The sequence below is a fragment of the Gastrolobium bilobum genome, unplaced genomic scaffold (genome assembly GCF_033153095.1).
Source record: "Gastrolobium bilobum isolate Gb01-03AN ecotype WA unplaced genomic scaffold, APGP_CSIRO_Gbil_v1 utg341, whole genome shotgun sequence".
NCBI lineage: Eukaryota > Viridiplantae > Streptophyta > Magnoliopsida > Fabales > Fabaceae > Gastrolobium > Gastrolobium bilobum.
Genome location: NW_026899046.1, coordinates 96,105 through 110,181, shown reverse-complemented (window position 1 = coordinate 110,181; position 14,077 = coordinate 96,105). Strand labels below are relative to the sequence as shown.

General features: G+C 31.2%; 1 protein-coding gene across 1 annotated transcript; it reads right to left on the bottom strand.

Moving 5' to 3' along the window:
* Positions 1 to 2,896: 2,896 nt before the first annotated feature.
* Positions 2,897 to 4,737, bottom strand: LOC133286542 (RING-H2 finger protein ATL5-like). Its single transcript, XM_061483973.1, has 3 exons — positions 4,307 to 4,737; positions 3,711 to 3,814; positions 2,897 to 3,471 (listed from the first exon to the last, which is right to left on the bottom strand). The coding sequence occupies exons 1-3, from the start codon at positions 4,466 to 4,468 to the stop codon at positions 3,165 to 3,167; spliced, it is 573 nt and encodes a 190-aa protein (XP_061339957.1). The 5' UTR covers positions 4,469 to 4,737; the 3' UTR covers positions 2,897 to 3,164.
* Between the last annotated feature and the right edge of the window lie 9,340 nt (positions 4,738 to 14,077).

The window sequence follows — 14,077 nt, the reverse complement described above, 5'->3', positions numbered from 1 at the left end:
CTCTACTAAGAAAAAAGTTAAAAACCATCCGGCAAAATTGCAAAAATTTAGACTACTTATATTCCACTGTTGGCAGAATTTGTTCCAACCCCAGTTTAATGCAAACCAATTATTGTCCTTTATCAGCTTTAATTTATCATCAATGTCTTCTCTTTTCACTGTACATGGATCGAATTGAACTAAATTTCAAAGAATCAAACTTCTTTTTATCCCAAACCAATTCGGTTCGGTTTGAAAATGATTCGAGTTGATTTAGTATGAAACCAGTTCGGATCGAACCTATTTTAAAAAGAAAATAAAAAAATAAAGTAATAAAATTAAAGATAAGAGTAAAAGAAGCTACTAAATAAATAAATAAGAAAAATAGAAAAAAAAATTAAAAAAAGAGAAGAGAAAAAGAGAAAAAAAAATTCGATTCTTGAACTAGTTCTTAAAAATTAGTTCGGTTCGTGAACTTATTTTTTAAAAGCCAAATATTTTAAGTACAATTCATGGGGAAGGTTATACTTACAACCTATTTTCTTTACAACCTTTTACAACCATATATCTTAACCGTTGGTTTCCGTCAATCAACTGTTAAGATTTTCGTAAATTAAATTTATTAATTAATTATTAAATCACAATAAATGATAACCGTTGATTGACAGAAATCAACGGTTAAAATATATGGTTATAAGAGGTTGTAAAGAAAATAAGTTGTAAGTATAACCTTCCTCACAATTCAATTCATTTAGTTCAATTTTTTTTTATTCTTTTGCGTACTCCAATTTTTCACTCTCATCAAACTACTTCCCGATTAAAAGCCCATTAATATATTATCTGCAGTATCACAAATCTGAAGATTTTGGTAGAGTTAACTAGTTAAGCTTAGAAGTTCTGGTGTTAATAAAGAATAAAATGGATCACGCTAAGTTGCTGGTGGTTCTTAACTTCGTACCATGTGCTCTGCAGCACCGTCATTATAAAAAATATGCAACAACGTGACCAAGAAAAAGGAATGAAGAGACCACAAATATGGTAACAATTACCATGTTATGTGAGAATGGACAAAGATTGCTTTTCAACGTTTGAGGGTAGTTTATAATTCGACATGAAAACTATGTATTTAGTTTAAGTTATTAGGGAAAAGAAACTTTTTTTGTTTTTTGAAATATTCCAATTGATTCATCGCTTCGTGACTAGTCTAATTCGGAGCGGGTTCAGGATTAAGGCTTTAAACCTCTTCCAAATATGATACTGAGAAGGATCAAATACATACTCTCTCACCTTCACCTCCCATACACCAACTGAGCTACCACCATTTAATAAGGAAAACAACTTTTAAACACTAAGGGTGTCAATGAAACATGACAAGTAAATTCACATATAAGCTATTCCAACAAATGGGCTAAACTAAACTAACTATAATCTAACATTTGATTCATGGGTCCTCCAAGTTATATAGTCTTCAATTATCCTATTACCAACTAATGTTGAATTCCATTACACTTGAATATCCCAACAGATTCCATACGCAACAAAGATTTGACGAGAAAAAAGAAAGAAAATAGATTATTTCAGTTCAGCTACCAGACCAATTTATCTTGCAAAATCTGCATACTATTATTTTACTTTCATTTCTGAGAAAGAATAAAAAGGAAAGGAAAATGTAGTATAATTGTGGTTCCTTTAAACAGTTTTACCTCAAAATAAGAATTATAGAAGGACCATACAAACCTAGCACAGCAAGAGATTCCAAATTGTGCCTGACTCTGTGCATCAATAGAATAACAAGAACAGGCGTAAAAACAGATGTTCCTCTAAACAGTTTCCAGGATCACAAAGTTAAGCAATATGAATATTGCAGTCTCAGACATAACTCACAAATTAAAATAATAGGGAAAAACATGCTTACAAACCACTTTAAAAAAGTGACTAAAGAATAAAGATTCATTTTTTATTTTTTTTTGTAGAAAAAAAAATTGACAAGACTTTAAAAAAGATTCATTTTTGTATTGACAAGACTTTTTCTTTAAAAAATTGAAAGAGACTCAAACCCTTTGACTCTTTTTTAATGTCTCTCAATATGAATTATACATCATAGATAATGCCACTAGTAATTTCACACAAAAACAAGATTCTAACACACCACCATGCACATGGACAGATCATAGTTATAAGATGATGTGGTACTAAGGTTGGTACTTTAATTTACAGATTTAAGGTTTTGTGCCTGATTTCCTGATCTCCAAATTCTTACATATTCGGTTAGCTCCCATTTCAACAGTAGTTAGAGGACCTAGCCTGCACATAATGACTCTTGGTCTGGCAATAAACTTTGAGCTTAATAAAGTTGCAAATAAGTCAACTTAATCAACCTATGATGGTGGCATCAAAGACCTGATTCAGACTCTACATCTCATGCATTGGTGAAGAAAAAAAGAAAGTAAATTGGATCATGTTTGCTCTAATCAAGAATGAAGTAAATTGGTATCACCAACTGCTAATGCAATAAATCAAAGTAATTTTTGCTATAAATATTATAAAATTGAATATCCAATCTTATGGGAAAAATGATTGCTTAATTAGTGATCAGAGATATATTTATAGTTTTGAAATATAAACAATTATGTAACATGTCCAAATTATATTGAAACATGTAAATAACAATTGTAAATATAATTTTTTCAATCATTTTATTTCTTGCATATTGTTATATATCACCCTAGTTTATCCAAATTTTCTAGATGCATCCTATGACAAGGAACATGAAATTTATCACCTTTATCTCAAACTAGTAGGGTGAAAGCATAAAGTTATCAACTGAAAAATAATTGTACAAGAGACAAAATATGTAATTAAATATTTGCTTAATCTCTTATGCATGAACAAGAGTAGTGTGCTTGCTAGAGGAAGCCATGCCATGATCAAAATAACTTCAACTTGGAATGTAAGATATTCCATCAAAAACTAGGCCTGTAGATGCTACAAAAGGAAACATATTATGCACATGTAAGCTGCAGAAATCACTGCTGGCATGCCCAGTTTTACACCACCAAGTAAATAAGAAATCCATATAACAGACAAAGAATTTGAATCTGATCTAACTAGAAGCATTGCTCCACAGAAGCAGAAATTGTGTACTATTTTCTTTTGAGCATATCAACCCCTTTAGGTTTCTTATATTATTGCCTTGATTCTGGCTCTCCAGAAGTTGGTTGTAAGGAGTTACTAACAGTAGGTTCAACATGCCTCTCAATATCTTCATTCCTTTCTGATGTGTGAGAATCATCAATATACTGACTCATGGTAAATGTCACTGGTCTCACATGTTTTGTTTCAGAAGAGTTTTTCAATGGAAGACGGCATACTGGACAGGTAGATTGTTTTCTCAGCCATGTATCAATGCAAGAAAGATGAAAAGTGTGGCCACATTTGGGCATAATGCGTAATACTTCTCTTTCTTTGTAATCTGCCAAACATATTACACACCTGTGGAAGCAAACTTGAGTATTTATATATATTCATTTACTTCTCCTTGCATGAGCTTCTTAATCTATTAAGTGCTTGTTCTATATCATGAGCTCTTATAACAAAAATTTGGAGAACAATATTTAGTAGTAAGAAAATTGCTGTTTCAGTCAACATAAAAAAGTTAAATTCTGCTGTCAAGAAAAGAAAATATGAGGAATTTGTTCTCTGTGACCTCCAATAGAGAGACTAGACTTAACTGTGTATCTTCAATGGAACTGAAAGCCTCTTGATTGAACTTCAAAGTGGGGATTGCATCAACCAGAACAGGTTCTTGTTCAGGGTCATTAACATGATACTCTGGCTATCAGTAAACAATGAAAAATTAAAATCTAAAGCACCCAACCTTAACAGATTAAACATTATTTGACAAAGTATATTCTCTTGTGGCCACTCACTACTTGAAGGGTCAGGAAACATGCAAATTCATGAACTAGAAATTATACAATGAAAAAGTCTCCCATTACAAGGAGGGTTAGAACATGCTAATTCATCTTCCAAAAAGACAAATCAATTTAAGGGGCAGTATATATGTTCATTACAAAATACCCAATTCTACATCTGATTGAAATTCTTATAGCCAAGTCACAGATTTAGTTTTGGAAATAGAATGCAGCATTTGCATCAGAGTCAGAAGTTAAAGTATTGGATCAGAGCAACAATCTACGAGTCATGACCAAATAAAATAGAGAACATACTATTGACAAAAGTTTCATAAGAATTGAACAAAATACCCAAAATCAAGTCATGTTCACAAGCAAAAACAACACATAGGGGAAGGCACAGCTGAAATTACCAGTTCTATATCAATTCTTGATTCAATCTCATACATCATCCGAGATTCAACACCCCCTCGTAGCCTTCCACAAATTATTCTTGTGCAGACAAACACAATGAAGGTTGCACTCATGCAAAACCCAATGACCGTGGTCACCAAATTGGTACCTGAACCCAACATCACCAACACCCCCACTTCACAAAAACTAATCCTCAACACTAAGGATGCAACCACAACAAACCCCAAAAGCTAGGAACACAACAACATGACACCCCCACTTCACAGATTCTTCAACATGAAACCAATAGTGTACCAAAAAGACAAAAGAAAATAAAAACAGAAAAAAGAAAAGAGACCCATGTCAGAGTCCTTCAAAAAAATGGAAACTTTTTGAGGTCAGAGAGAATAAAACCATTTGAACTATGAAGAGGTGGAATCACAATGGCTTTGGTGTGACTCAAAGGTGAACAGACAACACTAGAGAGCTGTGGAAGAAGACCCTTTTGGAATCGTGTTGGTGGGGTCCACTTTCATGAGGCTGGACCCACACAGATATTCTTGATCAGACGGTTGAAATTTGCTGTCTTTTTTCGGCGTCAAAGATCGTAACGGTAAAAAAATGAAAATGGTGAAACAGCGGTTCGGTTAGATTCACTCTGGATTTTGAGAATCAGACAACTCTCAAACTGATTCAATCCCATGTCTCCTCAATCAGGAAAATTACAAGATTTGATGTTTTGTTTTGTCTATCTCTCTTGTCATATATTTCTTGAAAAAATCTTCCCATATTATAATAATGGATTTGGTGTTTGACATCTTAAATGACATAAGTTACGTTATTTTAGAAGAAGAGAGATAGACAGAAAAAATGGAAATCATTTAAGAGAGAAAATAGGTGATTTTTTTAATTTAAAATTTAAATAAAAAGATTTATTCTGTGTCTATCTCTCTTAAAATGACATAATTTTATGTCATTTAAAATGACAAACAATTTTCCCTTTAATAATAGGAAAAATATTTTCTTACGTTGAACAAGAATTCAATTCTCATGTTGTGATCTTTCAATTTACGTGCAATTTTTTTTTCTCTTTTAAATAAATGTGGAGTTCACCACTAGTAAGACACAACCATGGTAGTTAAAATCGGGATTTTAACTAAAATTGGAAGGAAGATAAAAAATCGTGAAACGTAAAATCCTAACGTATAAAAATCGTAAAAAAAAAATCATAAAAACGTAAAAGCGTTTGGAATTTTGATGAAATCGTTTTGATTAAACAAAATCGTAAAAGTGTAGATTTAAATCGAGATTTTAACTACCATGGTCACAACGTGATGAACGAGAATTCAATTCTCATGTTGTGATCCTTCGATTTGCGTGCAATTTTTTTCTTTTTTTCTCTTTTAAATAAATGTGAAGTTCACCACTAGTTGAGTCACACCGTGAGAATTCAATATTCATGTAACAGGAGAAAATCAAATCCATATATATATATATATATATATATATATATATATATATATATATATCTTTTTAAATAAATCGCATATATTTTTCTTTAAATCAATTCTATTCGAGTCAATAATATTCACGTCAAAATAGGGTTATCTTTCTCAAAAAAAATTTGTTACATTTATAAAAATTGGAGCTCAAAATCTTACCTAAGCAGCATATATTAGAACCGACCTCCTTCGGTTTATTTTAATAATGTATTAATACATGATTGAATAATAAAAGTATTTATAGTATATTAATAAAATTATTACATTAGTCGTTGGGCATTTTATAATATATTAATAAAAGTATTTATAATATCTTATTTTAATATCTCATAATATATTTAGTCGTTGAACATTTTATAAACTATTACATTATTTAATAAAATTATTTATTCATTTAATAATTAAGAACTAATAAAGTGCCTGACAAGTATTTAAAAATAAGAAAATGGTTACATAAAAATTCATAAAAGGCTCACCCATTTTTGTGTGATATCTTGTGCAGTAATGCTTTTGTGTAAGAAACAAATATGTCAATAGAACCATGCGGGTAACTAACTAGCTATTAGCTAACATCAAATTCTTGTGGAACGAGCCGTTCTAAACTATTCTTAACTGGTAGCTCAGTTGTTAGTATGAGAATTGAGTGGTGGGAGAGGACCTCGATTCGAATCCCACCAAAAGAGGGGTATAAGTACTGTGATTCTTGGACTCGCACCCAAACTCTGGATTAGTTTCATAGACAGCTCAAAGAGTCGAACCCGTGGAAATACCGAAAAGTTCTGATTCGTCTTAAAAAAATAATTAGATCCTATATAAAAAAAAAAACTATTCCTCTCTCTCCGTACCGCACTACATATGATATCCCTTTTGGTTTTTTTGGTAAATTAAAAACTAGAAGATTTTTCACTATTTTAATTTTAAGTCAACCTTATTTATTAAGGAAAAGAATAATAATGTTGACATACCTTTTTTTTAGTATAATGAATTTATATGTGGTTTTTTTAACAGTATAAGGTACTTAATTATTTTTAAGAGGGGAAAAACAGTTACTTGTTATCAACAACAAACCCAGCTAAACAATTATTTAGGTGTAAGTGTGAAATCTTGCTGCTTCTGATATTTTTCTGTTTTCTTTTAGGGTTTTAATTTTTTCATTAAGTAGAAAAATAATTTCTTATATTATATACACATTTTGTGTGGGCTTATATTTATTAAAAATAAAAGAAATAGATATACAAAAATCGAAAATTCACTGGTGAGAAAAAATATTTCTCCTATAATATAAGAAAATATTTTTTTTTTATCTTTATTTGTACTTTTTATTTTCTATTTTGTTAAGGATTCTCTGTTAGAATAGTAAGTTGAGCAGATGGCAAGATGAGAATTTAGGGGGCGTTTGGTACGCGGTATTTGGCCGGATTCCCGGGAAACTGAATTTTTCTAAATTTTAAATTTTCGAATATTATCGTAAACTGAATGTAAAAATCATATTTTTGAAAATTGAGATTCCCGGACAAATAAAAATTTCTCTTGTACCAAACGCCCTCTAGATTGGAGTTTCGGCAAGGTACTTATTTCAATCTAAGATTCAAACAAAAATAAATAATGTTTTGGATCTCGTTAATGCACATTATGTGCTGTCTTCAGTCTTCACAGCATAATTATTCTATTCTAGTGAAAAGACCCAGTGGTTTCTTGTAACTTGTAACTCGGTCAATGAATATAATAACTTAAAGTGGTGTAGGAAAGCTGCAATTTGCTTTGCCTAATTCAAAATTTTCAATTTCCAAAATACAAGTAATTCCTTTATTCTTGACCATGAACACCTTTAGGGGACGTTTGGTACATGGCATTTGGCCGGATTCTCGGGAAACTGAATTTTTCTAAATTTTAAATTTCCAGATATTATAATAAACTGAATGTAAAAATCATATTTTTGAAAATTGAGATTCCCGGACAAATAAAACTTTCTCCTGTACCAAACGCCCCTTAGTACTACAAACAGGTAACAAGTTCAGTAAAAAAAAAAAATTATTTGATCATCTGAAATTTATACTTTTGTTGTTAGAGATAAAAATATTTTTGAACTTTCACAGGGGATCTGTTTCTCTCATTTCAGTGATACTGATTACATGAAAGCAGTTCTATTAAGAAGCTGTTCAAATGAAAACAAAATGTATATAATTAAACTCAAGAAGCATTTTCATTCCACCAACCCCCTAGACTCCTCCTATATGTTTCTTAATGCTATACAAAGCCTCTCATGAGTCACGTGACAGGGAAAAGAAAACAATATGTATGAGAAAATTACAATCACCGATTCACCAGCACTTGGCTCAAGAAAAAAAGAAAGGTAGGGGGAGCAAAGGAAATAAAAGACACTAGCCATTACATATACAATTTAACTCAGTGTCAATAGTCCACTTTCTGCGTATATATTTATGGAAAAAATATTTGTCCTTTTAAATGACACAACTTATATTCTTTCACTCTCACAAAGAGGTGAGACCTACACCTTTATATTTTTTTGTCCATTCTCTTTCCTTCTTTATCTATCTCTTTCTCTCACTTGACACAACTTTACATCCTTTAAAATGATACACATTTTTTCCTATATTTATTGGGATTTAGAAGAATAATATTGTAGGAAAATGGTTCTATCATGTCATAAAAATACCAAATGTGGGCCCACCTATTTTTCTAAAAAAAAAAATCACACATTTTGATTGATATGCTACTAAGCACATAACCCATATTTATTTTGGGAAAATAATGTTCACTTCTTCCGACATATATAATAATTTTTAAAAAAAGTTATATTTATTTTTATTTTACATGAGAGAAGCTAGATTTTTATACACACAAAATAAATATGGGTCTTATCTTTTTTTTTCTCTCCTCTTGTGGTGGGCTAACTGAGGATAAGCCCAAACGTATTAGAAGGAGGTCCTCTTACTTAACGGATTATTATCAGTAGTGCAATTATGTTACTCTGACGAGCTTTATTACTTCTAATCATTATAATTAGAAAATAGCGGTAAAGAAAATACATTATAAACAGGAGGGGTATTAATAGCCCAAGAGGGGTAGGAATGAAAATTAAGAAAGTTTGGACAATTTCTCTCTCCTTATCCCTTCTCTCTCCTTATCCCTTCTCTCTCTAACCTAATCTTCTTCTACGTTGCAATTCTCTGATCTGGCCACCACATCTTGCCTGTAAATTCCGCTTGTGATATTTTTTTTGTTATATGAGATAATTCTTCTTATGTAGCAAGAGAAAATATTTTCCCTATTTAAAATACACGGAGAATTTTTAATCTTCTTTCAACGATAATCATGATAGCCAAAGATTCCTAGAAACTTTTCTTTGGGTTGCATAAATTTGGAGCAGGATAGATACCAAAAAATTTCATCAGCAAACAGTGTATATAAGTATATTCTTATATATACTAGTTCATTACATGAAGCTAAATAGATGGTGACATATAATTAAAATAGTTAAATGTGAGTTATTAAACAATTTGAAGTATGACATTTGATTTAAACATAAATGTGTCTCACACGAGCACATATATATACTCACTTCGCGAAAGCCAGAATTAATTTTAGGCAAGTGGGAGAAGATTCAGTGTAACCACTTTTCCTTTTGACTGTTCATATGATATTGCAGAGTCAAAATTCTTGGAGAGATAATTTTAACATTCCAACCATATGACCAGCTAAGTTCATTCACTTCTTTGTACACTACATGTAATTTTCACATCACAAGAGCAATTAGCAACATGCATTATATGTAAACAAAAATTTGTAAATGCAAACTTAAAAGTTTTTCTTTTTTTAAACAAAAAATTAAACCCTCTTCAATATTTCAGATTAGTGTACTGGGTACAGTAATTCAATGATATGTATATCAAAAATTAAAAATATAAAATAAATTTAATACTATCAAAGTATTATTTATATAATATCACGTATTCATGAAAAGTTGCGTCTGAAATGCATAAAAAATCTTTTCCAAATAATCAATAAAAACTGTCTCCGTGCTTTCTGCAAAATTGACACGAAAGTTACTTCTATAAAAAGTTGGGGTGGCTAGTCAACATAAGCCCTTGTGAGAGGTATTTTACTTGTAGAGACATAACAATGGTGTAGCCAATAATTCAATGCTGAATTGGTCCAAACTTCCATAGATGATACTGATCCATCATATGATTATGACCACAAAAATGAGGTGCCCATCATATATCCATTTGCCGGGAAAAGGATGAAGTTAGCCCATTTCTCTATCATCCAAGTTCAGCAATAAATTGACTTGATATACATTCAAGAAACTAATCACCTATTAAGAAGAAAAGGTCAGATATAGATATAGATATAGATATAAAAAGGTCAGCTTCAACAACTAATTAGGTTTCATAAGCTTCATATTTATCCAAAATCAGTTCTGTAATTTACTGACATAACAGATTAAGCTTTAGAAATTGGTTTTATAAGAGTTATGTTGTAGGAAAAGTGATTGTGTAATGCTATAGAGATTCGTTTTGCGTGTCTTAATTTTTTTATTTTTTGTTTGCTTCAAAAAGTGCGAGCCCCTCAAAATATTGTGTGCGTAAAAAATTTTTTTGTGTCATGTGGCATGATAGATGCAAACCCCTTTAGAAATATACATAAATGCTGCATCCAAGTTAAATCCTTTTTACTTGTAAGGTGTGGCTCAGTTGGCTTGGTGCCGAATCCAAGGGTTTCGGGCTGTAAGTCTAAAGGGCTTGAGTTCGACTCCTAGTAAACACATTTTGTAGGTAGCGGAGAAACCCTTGTCCTCTCAATCCGCAAAAGGGGATTAGTCTCATCGTATGTGGGGTGGGAATATCTTTGAGTTTACTCAAAAAAAAAAAAAAAAAAAATGTTAAATCCTTTGTCCATCTAGTGATGTGAGTGACATGACATCCATGGTTTCAAATTTTGAAGGTAAAAGGTGAGATTATATCCTATATATGATTTCACAATTGAATTATCCCAGCATGATTTTAACATCATATAACTACTTAGACGAGACTTCTTTAATTAAATTTTGAGAACTTGATTAACTTACAGGGAAAATAAACTTAAAACAAAATTGTACACGCTACCAAGAACACTAGTGGACCCTCAACCTATTTAAAGCATTAGAAGTGAATAATTTATCAATAAGTATAACATATGGTACTTTAAATAGTCCACCTTTCAGATTTCTACATGGCAAATGGCACATGTGTAATAATTGGTTTGCTAGTTTAAATCATATCACGTGAGAATAAAAAAAAATCCCAAAAAAGAAAGGAAATGAATTAAATTTCAGAAGAGTTTTGGAAAATCACTTAACCAGATAACTAAACATCCTGTGGTTAGCCTGTAGCAAAACCTTAACCTTCATCACAATTTCAAAACCCGAAAGGGCACTTTTCATGCATGGGATCTTCAATTTTTCTCTGTCCTGGAAGATGAGATCCACGTAGCAAATCATATATAATGCCAGCTTAATAAAAATTCTTCTTAAACTTGGTTGCCTAGAGCTTTAGTTTACTTTCTTTTTCCTTTTTCTTCTAGGGTGTGTTTGGGAGTTTGGAGGGAAAAGAAAGAAAAGTGATCCAAAGAGAGAAAGGAAAAGGAAAGAAAAGAAAAGAAAAGGTATTATTATAAAATATAAAGATAATTAGAAGAGAGATAGGGGGAATGTGTTCTTATCGTCTGTTCGTATATCCATGATGTTTTGTACATGCTTTATTTATAGACTCAAAAGACATGAAAGTTACAATAATATCATTAGCTACAATTATTTCTCCAACAATCATAACGTCTTCAACGGTCATATAACAGATATGGACAGCCAATAATTAAATTATTTATAATACTCTCCCTTGAATGTCCAATAATCCTATTGAGAAGAAATAGGTATTAGAAACTACCTCATTAAAAACCTTATCAGGAAAACTCAATAGGACAAAACCATGGTGAAGGAAAAAAGAGTGCAGCACGTATTTCACTCCCCCTGATGATAACATTATTTAATATCTATGAGTTTACGCTACCCAATCTTGTATCCTCAAAACTTGAAGTGGGTAATGCCTTGGTAAATAAATCTGCCAAATTGAACGAATTTGTTGAACATCAATTTCACCATTTTGTTAAAGATCATGAGTGAAGAAGAATTTTGGTGACATATGTTTCGTTATGTCTCCTTTGATGTATCTCCATTTAATTGAGTTATGCAAGCAGCATTATCTTCATGCAATATTGATGGAACCTCCTTTTCTAACTAAAAACCGCATGTTTTTCGGATGTGTTGCGTCATTGACCTTGATCAAACACATTCTTGACTTTCTTCATGAATTGATATTATCCCATGGTCGTGCTTTCACTTGTGAATAAATATCCTGTTTGGAATCCATTTTTGTGTAGATCCTGCATTATTCTAGTATCTTCATATCGAAAAGAATTAATTCCTGCTAACACATTTATAAATAAAGATAAAATGTAAGAATAAGAGGGAAGATATGAGGTTCAAAAGCCAAACATCCACTTTAATAATTTTATAATTTTCCCTTGGATGTTCACCTTTTATTATACAATAATAAGATTGTCTCGATTGAACTAAGATATGGCACACACACACACAAAATCATGATTTTTCATGAATATTCTATTTATGTCAATCGAGCTCATATAACCATTGGGGTACTCAATGGATTTGTTATAATCATGTAAAATATCTTTAAATTGCAAGTCAATTGATTTGATAAATATTTTATTAAGGTGATTATACCATACATGCCTTTATTGCTTTAATCAATTAATGATATTTGAAGCTTCATTCAACGAATTTCCCAGGAATTTTTATATGCTTCAAGCATTTTAGATCCTTCTAGGATTTTCATATATATTTCACTATCGATTGAATAAGCCACATAAATAAGCTATAATAACATCTATTAGACGCATGCCAACCTTTTCATGTACTGCCAGATTAGTAAAATATCTGAAGGTGATTTCATCCATCACAAGAGAATATATTTTCATATAATAGATGCCAGTCTTTTGCGAAATTCTTGTGCTACAACAACTTCATTATAATTTTTGCACATATGTACCCCACTGGCATTACACCTTCGTGTGTGGACTATAGGTCCAAAACTTTAAATTTGAATTGTGTCTTTATATTTTGGCCAATCATCATCAATAAATTTAGCTTCAAGATCCTCGTCTTGTTTCATCATTTCATTCTATGCAAAATGTTGTCGACAACTATATCTTGATTGTTCCAACGTTTTCCTGTAATGACATAACTAATAGAGATCTCTTTGTTTTTATTATTTTCAGGTACCTGAACCTCCCTCGAGGTTTAACCAAAGTTATGTCTTCATGATTAAAGATATTCTTCATATTATGACCATCTTAATCATTTGCTCCTTTCCTCCCCTTTTGAGGATTTTTATCTTTGGAACCGATCATTTTTCTATGTACAATATGAATTAGAGCATTTACAGTTGGAATATTAGACTTATTAGTCAATTAAACTATCTGGCAGTCGATATATAATATATTTTTCTCATATTTGCTGGGAGCGAGGATCTATATGAGATAATGATAATGCATTCTGTATTTTCCAACTATTTATTCTCTCCCCCTTATGTTGGAAAAATTGATAACAATAATACTCTAAATCTCCAATCATTATTTCAATATATTATTTAAGGAGATTCATATCCAACATATATTCCTAACTATATTTGGGATTCATCTTTGTGCGTTGTGGTGGAGTAATTAGAATATAAATCGCACATCAAAAATATTATTTGGCTCCTGACCATAAGCCAATGCAATGAGGACATGATAACTTATTGGCATGATGCGTACAAGTATTGCAGCATAAAATATAGCATATCCCTATGCCAGAATAGGGAGCTTTGTTCTCATAGGAAATGTTCTAACAATCAATTGGAGACATATAACATAAATTCACCATCATTACAAAAATTAATTGCCTTTATTGTGCTATTAATATTATTATTTGGGCAAACAATATCATAAATGTCAAGATAGAGAAACATGTGGCCATTTTATAAATGAATCTATTAAATTCAAAATATTTGAAAGGTCCACATGATGGGTGAATGGGTCCATTTATTTCATCATGTATGCATTTCAAAATACAGAAGATTGAATCTCAACTTTAGCTGGTATAATTTCCCTTGAGAACAAGCTATACAAGAAAATTCAATAAATTGAAGAATCTTCTGGTTCTTCAATGCA